General features: G+C 40.7%; 1 protein-coding gene across 4 annotated transcripts; it reads right to left on the reverse strand.

Moving 5' to 3' along the window:
* Positions 1-6,948, reverse strand: LOC128704017 (male-enhanced antigen 1). Of its 4 annotated transcripts, none has more exons than XM_053798929.2 (4): positions 6,883-6,948; positions 5,395-5,599; positions 4,012-4,200; positions 1-3,913 (listed from the first exon to the last, which is right to left on the reverse strand). In XM_053798929.2, exons 2-4 carry the CDS (start codon positions 5,584-5,586, stop codon positions 3,683-3,685), a joined length of 612 nt encoding a protein of 203 aa, XP_053654904.2. In that variant the 5' UTR covers positions 5,587-5,599; positions 6,883-6,948; the 3' UTR covers positions 1-3,682. The 4 variants fall into 4 exon arrangements, with proteins under 4 accessions (XP_053654904.2, XP_053654906.2, XP_053654903.2 ...); XM_053798931.2 differs by having other exon boundaries at positions 5,395-5,594; positions 6,883-6,938; XM_053798928.2 differs by having other exon boundaries at positions 6,828-6,937.
* Positions 6,949-12,366: the final 5,418 nt, after the last annotated feature.

Below are 12,366 nucleotides of genomic sequence, written 5' to 3' on the forward strand. Positions count from 1 at the left end.
ACCATTACAAAATATATTTTGCAATATACAGTATATATAAACAACTGGTAAGTGGAAATTACACCCTTGTCTAGCTTAGCTTACATTCATAATTCAATTAAGCTTTGTTTCTTTAAATACAGTAATGTAATTAATTTTAATAAAAGAATAACACAAAAACATAAAAATACTGAGTGTCCCCTATCAGATCCAGGAGAGATAGCACACAAGTGACAATTTGTATTATATTACATCTTTAGTAGTGTATATACCAAAAACAGTAGATTATCAGTCGCACGGGTCATTGTAACCCTTTAGATGGTTATAACCACAAGTGCCACTGTAACACTGACTGGCACCAGTGTCAGTGGTTACTGTTTGGCTAAACTCTGTGTCCTAAGTGCAGCTAATAATTAAATCATGGGGAGTGAAGAATGTAAAACAATGAACAATGTTCTTACATACACTATGACAATAGTATATAATAATCAGCTCAGTAAGACATAATGAATCTGAATTTTCAAAAAAAAAAAAAATTAATCCAGGAAAAAATCCCAGAATAATATTTACTGTGGCTCACAATTCTTGAAAGTTGCCCTATAATTTACACTTATGGAATACAGAAATTAACATGGAAATAAGTAAATCAACTGAAGTAGATGACATTAAATTACTTTGACAGTATTTATATAGTATAGTATAAATACATTTACATGCTCTTTTAACTTGGGCCCCTCAAGGAAGGTTTCTTGATGCTGGTGAGGGGCTCTTGATCCAAAGATCTGGACTTTTTGTACCCTTGGAATGAATACAGTGGTCTTCCATTTCCTAGGTGCTGTTACCCCTATGGGTTTAGTGCTCCCTCCCAAATATAATAATTTTTTTTTTCAACAAGTTGGCCGTCTCCCACCGACGCAGGGTGACCCAAAAAAGACAGAAAATCCCCAAAAAGAAAATACTTTCATCATCATTCAACACTTTCACGCTGTATAGCCCTTGTGGCTTAGCGCTTCTTTTTTATTATAATAATAATCAACACTTTCACCACACTCACACATTATCACTGTTTTTGCAGAGGTGCTCAGAATACAACAGTTCAGAAGCATACACATATAAAGATACACAACATATCCCTCCAAACTGCCAATATCCCAAACCCCTCCTTTAAAGTGCAGGCATTGTACTTCCCATTTCCAGGACTCGAGTCTGACTATATGAAAATAACCGGGTTCCCTGATTTTTTTTTTTTTTTTTTTTTTCAACAAGTCGGCCGTCTCCCACCAAGGCAGGGTGACCCAAAAAAGAAAGAAAATCCCCAAAAAGAAAATACTTTCATCATCATTCAACACTTTCACCACACTCGCACATTATCACTGTTTTTGCAGAGGTGCTCAGAATACAACAGTTCAGAAGCATACACATATGAAGATACACAACATATCCCTCCAAACTGCCAATATCCCAAAACCCCTCCTTTAAAGTGCAGGCATTGTACTTCCCATTTCCAGGACTCAAGTCCGACTATATGAAAATAACCGGTTTCCCTGAATCCCTTCACTAAATATTACCCTGCTCACACTCCAACAGATCGTCAGGTCCCAAGTACCATTCGTCTCCATTCACTCCTATCTAACACGCTCACGCACGCTTGCTGGAAGTCCAAGCCCCTTGCCCACAAAACCTCCTTTACCCCCTCTCTCCAACCCTTTCGAGGACGACCCCTACCCCGCCTTCCTTCCCCTATAGATTTATATGCTTTCCATGTCATTCTACTTTGATCCATTCTCTCTAAATGACCAAACCACCTCAACAACCCCTCTTCTGCCCTCTGACTAATACTTTTATTAACTCCACACCTTCTCCTAATTTCCACACTCCGAATTTTCTGTAAAATATTTACACCACACATTGCCCTTAAACAGGACATCTCCACTGCCTCCAACCGTCTCCTCGCTACTGCATTTACCACCCAAGCTTCACACCCATATAAGAGTGTTGGTACTACTATACTTTCATACATTCCCTTCTTTGCCTCCATAGATAACGTTTTTTGACTCCACATATACCTCAAAGCACCACTCACCTTTTTTCCCTCATCAATTCTATGATTAACCTCATCCTTCATAAATCCATCCGCCGACACGTCAACTCCCAAGTATCTGAAAACATTCACTTCTTCCATACTCCTCCTCCCCAATTTGATATCCAATTTTTCTTTATCTAAATCATTTGACACCCTCATCACCTTACTCTTTTCTATGTTCACTTTCAACTTTCTACCTTTACACACATTCCCAAACTCATCCACTAACCTTTGCAATTTTTCTTTAGAATCTCCCATAAGCACAGTATCATCAGCAAAAAGTAACTGTGTCAATTCCCATTTTGAATTTGATTCCCCAAAATTTAATCCCACCCCTCTCCCGAACACCCTAGCATTTACTTCCTTTACAACCCCATCTATAAATATATTAAACAACCATGGTGACATTACACATCCCTGTCTAAGACCTACTTTTACCGGGAAGTAGTCTCCCTCTCTTCTACACACCCTAACCTGAGCCTCACTATCCTCATAAAAACTCTTTACAGCATTTAATAACTTACCACCTATTCCATATACATATAAAGCATATACATATAAAGATACACAACATATCCCTCCAAACTGCCAATATCCCAAACCCCTCCTTTAAAGTGCAGGCATTGTACTTGCCATTTCCAGGACTCGAGTCCGACTATATGAAAATAACCGGTTTCCCTGAATCCCTTCACTAAATATTACCCTGCTCACACTCCAACAGATCGTCAGGTCCCAAGTATCATTCGTCTCCATTCACTCCTATCTAACACGCTCACGCACGCTTGCTGGAAGTCCAAGCCCCTTGCCCACAAAACCTCCTTTACCCCCTCTCCAACCCTTTCGAGGACGACCCCTACCCCTCCTTCCTTCTCCTATAGATTTATATGCTTTCCATGTCATTCTACTTTGATCCATTCTCTCTAAATAACCAAACCACCTCAACAACCCCTCTTCTGCCCTCTGACTAATACTTTTATTAACTCCACACCTTTTCCTAATTTCCACACTCCGAATTTTCTGCATAATATTTACACCACACATTGCCCTTAGACAGGACATCTCCACTGCCTCCAACCGTCTCCTCGCTGCTGCATTTACCACCCAAGCTTCACACCCATATAAGAGTGTTGGTACTACTATACTTTCATACATTCCCTTCTTTGCCTCCATAGATAACGTTTTTTGACTGCACATATACCTCAACGCACCACTCACCTTTTTTCCCTCATCTATATTTGGAGTTTCAAAAATTCCAGGCCTTATCCTTGGCCACATTGGATATGTGGTGCTCTACAATGGCCCTAGAATTTTGTTTATATATTAGGACATTTAAAGCATAGCAAATAATGCTGCAACACATGTAGTGCTACCACTTTAAGCAGAATATCATTTGTAAAGCAAAAGGACACAAGTGCAACTAATGTGACATTTTATTGTGGCAACGTTTCACTCTCCAGGAGCTTTGTCAAAGCTCCTGGAGAGCGAAATGTTGCCACAATAAAATGTCACATTAGTTGCACTTGTGTCCTTTTACTTTACATATTGTCGGTAATTCTACCAAATATATACAGAATATCATTTAAGAGAATAAGATCTTTATTAAGGGTTTTGTTAAATCAGTCACTGTGACATCTTGCGTGATAGGAGTCCAGCAACTTGGTCTTTCCAGTCCTCATCGGATAAGTTCTGAGCCCAGGCAGGAATGGCAGACTGGGGCAAAATGAAAGATGCCATAACAGACTTTATCTCCTCCACCTTATTACCATCAAGTACAAGACGATCTGGCATGGGAGAAGAGTTCCACACAGCTGCTCTGTCATCCATCAATTCTTGGCGTCGTTGTCTGTCGGACTAAAAATATTAAAAGCTATCAGATGCACTTTTAGAGCTAGCATCATAAATTATACACGTCTCATACCTCACAACTTGTGATCAACTAATTTACGTACCTCCTCGGTCAACGCTTCAGTCTGGGAAAGCATACTAGTGCCACCTATGTCTCTTATTCTCTCGTGTTCTCCAGTGACTTCACTGGTTTCTTCGTCCTCTTGCACAACATTTGGGCCATTGGCGGCAAGAGCGGACATCAAGCCAGAGAGAGAAGTGTAATCAATCTCAGAATCATCTTGGTCTTCATCCTGCACAGGTAATAACTTCTATTACAATGACTCATCACTCATTAGTAATATTCTTAAAACTTTTCTCTCAGTTAAGTATCTTTAAAATACAGACAAACCTCATTTAATATCAAGGGTAGATGTGACAAGTAGACATCATATCTGGGATCCAATATTACCCATGAGAGACTTGAGAAATCACTCTTGTCAATAGTAAGAAATAATGCCTCTCATCACGTGATAACTTGAAGAGATTATTAGCATCACAATAATGAATTCTTACATAAACAGAAAATAGCATTAGTATTTACAATATGGTGACTAAGACTACTCATTTTTTATAAATTGCCTGCTGTATAACCCTTACAGGTTTAGCACTTGGTTATGATGATAATATTACCAAATTTACTGTTTTCTACCAAGGTTCAGTGACCCAAAGCAAGAAGCTTATTCAGTGTCATTCAAAAGCTGTCTTGCCAAAAATGCATGGACACCACAATTCAAATGATCCTCTGAACTGTAACTTTCTGAAGGAAGGAGGAACTCAAGTCTAGCTAACTGGTTTCCTTGAATCCCTTCATAAATGTTACCTTCCTCACACTCAAACAGAACATAAAATTTCAAAAACCATTTGCTGTTCCTTGCTTTGCTTGAACATGGTCACAAATACCTGCTGGATACTCAACCCTTGCCACTAAAAGCCTCTCTCACTCCTCTTCTCCAACCTTTCCTGGGACAACCCCTACCCCTTCTTCCATTTACTCTGGATGTATACACTCTCTTGGTCAAATTATTCTACTTCATCCTTCCTAAATTACCAAACCATCTCAACACTTCCTCTGATTTCTCCATTATTTCCTTGAAATTACTGGTAGGTGACTATATGGTAAATTAGATACATGTATACTAATTTTGCAGCTACCTTGTAGCTGCAAAAAAGATAAAACAGATAATTGCTGTGTCCAGCTAGATAATGATGGCTGTGTAGTTCTGCAGGCTGTTCGCAGTAACACTAGTTGACCAGGCAGTCAGGAATTAAGTTCAGCCTCACACTGGGCTTCAAAAGTAGTAAAACTCTCAAACTTTTCACAGGTGTATGTTACTTTAAAATAAATGTTACCACACTTCTTTGCAAACAGAGCATTAACCTGTGTCAATATCAATGAGAAACAGCTACATAACCAACATGCGTTGCTGCCTTACAGGTCAACTCACCACATCATTGTCCTGTGAGAGAGGCTGGTATCCAGAAGGGTAAGGGTCATTCAGATCAGCTTGCTCAGGTTCCTCATCACTGGATGACAATGGAGGTCCAACAGACAAACCAGTGGGTGGATTTAACTCTTCGTCTTCGGTGTCACCTGGACCAACACGCCCACCTTGTGTGGGCTCAGGTACCGGAGACATACTCGAACCTACACTGAAAATTCAATATATTGCAGACTGACACATCTGCATTGAAGAATATTCTGTAGTATGTAGTAAAATGATACTTGGGAATGTCAACCTCCTTTTTTTTTAACAAATAAATGAAATCTTACAGTAAAAAAATATATTTTCATAATACAATACATACTGTTAGGTATGAGAACATGTGTAACTAATGCGACATTTTTATTGTGGTAACGTTTTGCTCTCCAGGAGGTCTGTCAAGCTGTTGTAATAGCCTGACAAAGCTCCTGGAGAGCAAAATGTTGCCACTTGTCTTTTTACTTAACATATTGTTGGTAATTCTACCTACATTATCACAATACATACTGTAATATTGACTCTGTTACAACTAACATATTTCTCTCACCTCAGAAAGGAAATATCAGACAATAAAAAAAATTATATACGCATAGACACCCCAGGAAACAAAAACTTACAGCGACTTACCAGTAATAAACCTAGACAAAATGTGTATAAAATGAAGTTTTTAAACGGAAAAATATTAAACTGAAAGGTTAATAAAAAACATTTATGATTATTATAATATTGACAAGAGAGCACTAAACTCACATGGGGTAATATAGGAGATTCATATAATGAACATGTACAGTGTACAGCATGTACAGTGTACAGCATATACAGTACAGAATATACAGTGTATATAGAGTACAGGTTGTGTATATATATACATACAGTACAGGTCTGATTATTATTATATTATTATAATCAAAAAGAAGCGCTAAGCCACAAGGACTACACAGAGTACAGGTCTGAGCTATGTTCACACCTGTAAGTTTATTCTGGTATACATCAATACAGTTACATACATTATCATACATAGCAGTATGTATTATTATAATCATGGGGAGCGCTAAACCCGTAGGATTATACAGTGCACGCTGTATAGCCCTTGTGGTTTAGCGCTTCTTTTTGATTATAATAATAATTTATTATCACACTGGCCGATTCCAGTGATAATAATAATAATTATACAGTGCACATAGGGGGGGGGGGTGGAAAGTATTCAGACTAAACTCAGGGAACTGGAGCACAGATCCAATTCCCTAGATCAAGAGCCCCTCACTAGCATCAAGGAACCTTCCTTCAGGAATCCACTGAAGGTTTAAAATCCCACCAAAAAACTTACCTCACCTCAGGACATTACGTATGATAACTGTACTTATGTGTACCTTCACCTAATAAACCTATTTACTTACTAAGTCGACCAAAATTATCAACAAAAGTCTTCGTATTAAGCAGGACATTAATCACCTGATCAATGTTGTTTATATCATCAGCTGGTGTCAGGCAGTTCAACTACCTATCCTATGACCTATTACCATCCCATTAAAAAATGAAAAATAGTTTTTTTATTTCCAAAAGCAGCAGTTTATAATTATTAAAAATAAAGCAACGTATTTTTAAAAACTGGTAGAAGCAATGTATTTTACAAACTTAGTGGAATTGTTATTTTCCGGTAACGCAACTACCTATCTTATACCCATCTAAATTGATTTTTTGACGTTCGATCAAGTAAATGTTCATTAAATGATGTTTCCACGTACAAGAATGTTTATTATAATAAATATTTGTCTAGAGCCACGCATAATTGAAAGAAAAATTTGGAATATTAGATTGATGTCACGTGGAGCTTGTTTGTTCATTTGTATTTAAGACAGCTGAGGGCGACACTGTCTACGAGAAACGTGCTTTGGCCTCGGAGGTATGTGTAGACGTTTCGCCCTTGCCCTGTCTTGAATATCAGTGTAATGTTCTGTGATTCCTCTCCCCGGGGACATTTCTCACGTTTTGGCCGAGTGGTCGGGCCGCCATACCTTATGCTCCCGAAAAGCCTGTTGTTGTTGCCCCAGAAAGAAGTTACTTTTGATAATTATAATAATAATAAGACACCTAACAATCTGGAGACAGGGTTTAATAAGACACCTGACTCCCAGGAGACAGGGTTCAACAAGACACCTGACTCCCAGGAGACAGGGTTCAACAAGACACCTGACTCCCAGGAGACAGTGTTCAACAAGACACCTGACTCTCAGGAGACAGGGCTCAACAAGACACCTGACTCCCAGGAGACAGTGTTCAACAAGACACCTGACTCTCAGGAGACAGTGTTCAACAAGACACCTGACTCCCAGGAGACAGTGTTCAACAAGACACCTGACTCCCAGGAGACAGGGTTCAACAAGACACCTGACTCCCAGGAGACAAGGTTCAACAAGACACCTGACTCCCAGGAGACAGGGTTCAACAAGACACCTGACTCCCAGGAGACAGTGTTCAACAAGACACCTGAAAGGCGTAGGGAGACACTGGTCAGAGAAATAGCAAGCATCGAACTTAAGCTAAAGGAATCTTATAGGAGTCAGGAATCGCGGGAAGAACTAAAAGCCATAAATGAAATCGAAAGAAACCCAAAGTATTTCTTCTCCTATGCCAAATCAAAGTCGAGAACAACGTCCAGTATGAACATTAAAATGATATAAAATACCGACAGATTGTTAGGTAAGACACATATGCAACAGTTAGGTATCTTTATTTCGAAACGTTTCGCCTACACAGTAGGCTTCTTCAGTCGAGTACAGAAAAGTTGATAGAAGCAGAAGATACTTGAAGATGATGTAATCAGTCCATCACCCTTAAAGTTTTGAGGTGGTCAGTCCCTCAGTCTGGAGAAGAGCATTGTTCCGTTGTCTGAAACAATATGAAGTTCAAGTGACAGGATGGAGCCTTTATATAGTGCCAGGAGGTGAGACGTAGGTTGCTTTGGGAGGGCAGGTCCCTCTCAAACCCAGCCGTTCTCACCAGTAGAGGTCGAAGTTGATGGTCTGTACCAAGATACCCTTGTGTTGCAGTCTCTGACAGAATGAACATTAAAATGATATAAAATACCGACAGATTGTTAGGTAAGACACATATGCAACAGTTAGGTATCTTTATTTCGAAACGTTTCGCCTACACAGTAGGCTTCTTCAGTCGAGTACAGAAAAGTTGATAGAAGCAGAAGATACTTGAAGATGATGTAATCAGTCCATCACCCTTACACTATATAAAGGCTCCATCCTGTCACTTGAACTTCATATTGTTTCAGACAACGGAACAATGCTCTTCTCCAGACTGAGGGACTGACCACCTCAAAACTTTAAGGGTGATGGACTGATTACATCATCTTCAAGTATCTTCTGCTTCTATCAACTTTTCTGTACTCGACTGAAGAAGCCTACTGTGTAGGCGAAACGTTTCGAAATAAAGATACCTAACTGTTGCATATGTGTCTTACCTAACAATCTGTCGGTATTTTATATCATTTTAATGTTCATTCTGTCAGAGACTGCAACACAAGGGTATCTTGGTACAGACCATCAACTTCGACCTCTACTAGTGAGAACGGCTGGGTTTGAGAGGGACCTGCCCTCCCAAAGCAACCTACGTCTCACCTCCTGGCACTATATAAAGGCTCCATCCTGTCACTTGAACTTCATATTGTTTCAGACAACGGAACAATGCTCTTCTCCAGACTGAGGGACTGACCACCTCAAAACTTTAAGGGTGATGGACTGATTACATCATCTTCAAGTATCTTCTGCTTCTATCAACTTTTCTGTACTCGACTGAAGAAGCCTACTGTGTAGGCGAAACGTTTCGAAATAAAGATACCTAACTGTTGCATATGTGTCTTACCTAACAATCTGTCGGTATTTTATATCATTTTAATGTTCATTCTGTCAGAGACTGCAACACAAGGGTATCTTGGTACAGACCATCAACTTCGACCTCTACTAGTGAGAACGGCTGGGTTTGAGAGGGACCTGCCCTCCCAAAGCAACCTACGTCTCACCTCCTGGCACTATATAAAGGCTCCATCCTGTCACTTGAACTTCATATTGTTTCAGACAACGGAACAATGCTCTTCTCCAGACTGAGGGACTGACCACCTCAAAACTTTAAGGGTGATGGACTGATTACATCATCTTCAAGTATCTTCTGCTTCTATCAACTTTTCTGTACTCGACTGAAGAAGCCTACTGTGTAGGCGAAACGTTTCGAAATAAAGATACCTAACTGTTGCATATGTGTCTTACCTAACAATCTGTCGGTATTTTATATCATTTTAATGTTCATTCTGTCAGAGACTGCAACACAAGGGTATCTTGGTACAGACCATCAACTTCGACCTCTACTAGTGAGAACGGCTGGGTTTGAGAGGGACCTGCCCTCCCAAAGCAACCTACGTCTCACCTCCTGGCACTATATAAAGGCTCCATCCTGTCACTTGAACTTCATATTGTTTCAGACAACGGAACAATGCTCTTCTCCAGACTGAGGGACTGACCACCTCAAAACTTTAAGGGTGATGGACTGATTACATCATCTTCAAGTATCTTCTGCTTCTATCAACTTTTCTGTACTCGACTGAAGAAGCCTACTGTGTAGGCGAAACGTTTCGAAATAAAGATACCTAACTGTTGCATATGTGTCTTACCTAACAACAACGTCCAGTATTGGGCCCTTACTTAAACAAGATGGGTCGTACACAGATGACAGCAAGGAAATGAGTGAGCTACTCAAGTCCCAATATGACTCAGTTTTTAGCAAGCCGCTAACCAGACTGAGAGTCGACGATCAAAATTAATTTTTTATGAGAGAGCCACAGAATTTGATTAACACAAGCCTATCCGATGTTATCCTGACGCCAAATGACTTCGAACAGGCGATAAATGACATGCCCATGCACTCGGCCCCAGGGCCAGACTCATGGAACTCCGTGTTCATCAAGAACTGCAAGAAGCCCCTATCACGAGCCTTTTCCATCCTATGGAGAGGGAGCATGGACACGGGGGTCGTCCCACAGTTACTAAAAACAACAGACATAGCCCCACTCCACAAAGGGGGCAGTAAAGCAACAGCAAATTTCTTTTTAGTATGATAATAAGATGTTATCATTGTAGAATAATAAGAAAATATTATAACCTTTATATTATAATAATAAGGTAAAAGGACCCCAATGGAAATAAGTCACTCTGTCTGACTTTTTTGGGTTATCCTAGGTTCTCTACACATGTGCTGCTATGTATGATAATTCTATGTAACTGTATTTGTGTATACCTGAATAAACTTACTTACTTACTTACTTACTAACAGCAAATAACTACAGACCGATAGCACTAACATCCCATATCATAAAAATCTTTGAAAGGGTCCTAAGAAGCAAGATCACCACCCATCTAGAAACCCATCAGTTACACAACCCAGGGCAACATGGGTTTAGAACAGGTCACTCCTGTCTGTCTCAACTATTGGATCACTACGACAAGGTCCTAGATGCACCAGAAGACAAAAAGAATGCAGATGTAATATATACAGACTTTGCAAAAGCCTTCGACAAGTGTGACCATGGCGTAATAGCGCACAAAATGCGTGCTAAAGGAATAACAGGAAAAGTCGGTCGATGGATCTATAATTTCCTCACAAACAGAACACAGAGAGTAGTCAACAGAGTAAAGTCCGAGGCAGCTACGGTGAAAAGCTCTGTTCCACAAGGCACAGTACTCGCTCCCATCTTGTTCCTCATCCTCATATCTGACATAGACAAGGATGTCAGCCACAGCACCGTGTCTTCCTTTGCAGATGACACCCGAATCTGCATGACAGTGTCTTCCATTGCAGACACTGCAAAGCTCCAGGCAGACATCAACCAAATCTTTCAGTGGGCTGCAGAGAACAATATGAAGTTCAACGATGAGAAATTTCAATTACTCAGATATGGTAAACACGAGGAAATTAAATCTTCATCAGAGTACAAAACAAATTCTGGCCACAAAATAGGGCGAAACACCAACGTCAAAGACCTGGGAGTGATCATGTCGGAGGATCTCACCTTCAAGGACCATAACATTGTATCAATCGCATCTGCTAAAAAAATGACAGGATGGATAATGAGAACCTTCAAAACTAGGGATGCCAAGCCCATGATGACACTCTTCAAGTCACTTGTTTTATCTAGGCTGGAATATTGCTGCACACTAACAGCACCTTTCAAGGCAGGTGAAATTGCTGACCTAGAAAATGTACAGAGAACCTTCACGGCGCGCATAACGGAGATAAAACACCTCAATTACTGGGAGCGCTTGAGGTTCCTGAACCTGTATTCCCTGGAACGCAGGCGGGAGAGATACATGATTATATACACCTGGAAAATCCTTGAGGGACTAGTACCGAACTTGCACACGAAAATCACTCACTACGAAGGCAAAAGACTTGGCAGACGATGCAACATCCCCCCCAATGAAAAGCAGGGGTGTCACTAGCGCGTTAAGAGATCATACAATAAGTGTCAGGGGCCCGAGACTGTTCAACTGCCTCCCAGCATACATAGGGGGATTACCAACAGACCCCTGGCAGTCTTCAAGCTGGCACTGGACAAGCACCTAAAGTCGGTTCTTGACCAGCCGGGCTGTGGCTCGGACGTTGGTTTGCTTGCAGCCAGCAGTAACAGCCTGGTTGATCAGGCTCTGATCTACCAGGAGGCCTGGTCACAGACCGGGCCGCGGGGGCGTTGACCCCCGAACTCTCTCCAGGTATACTTCAGGTAAACTCCCAGGAGACAGTGTTCAACAAGACACCTGACTCCCAGGAGACAGGGTTCAACAAGACACCTGATTCCCAGGAGACAGGGTTCAACAAGACACCTGACTCCCAGGACACAGTGTTCAACAAGAAACCTGACTCCCAGGAGACAGG

Source organism: Cherax quadricarinatus, chromosome 66 (genome assembly GCF_038502225.1).
Source record: "Cherax quadricarinatus isolate ZL_2023a chromosome 66, ASM3850222v1, whole genome shotgun sequence".
Taxonomy (NCBI): Eukaryota; Metazoa; Arthropoda; class Malacostraca; order Decapoda; family Parastacidae; genus Cherax; species Cherax quadricarinatus.

Excerpts from the sequence above, each read along its gene's own strand:
- LOC128704017 (XM_053798929.2), bottom strand. The coding sequence starts at position 5,586 with ATGTCTCCGGTACCTGAGCCCACACAAGGTGGGCGTGTTGGTCCAGGT. Across the intron at positions 4,201-5,394 it reads TCTCACAGGACAATGATGTG|GATGAAGACCAAGATGATTC; the intron begins GTGAGTTGACCT and ends TTACCTGTGCAG. Across the intron at positions 3,914-4,011 it reads CTGAAGCGTTGACCGAGGAG|TCCGACAGACAACGACGCCA; the intron begins GTACGTAAATTA and ends TAATATTTTTAG.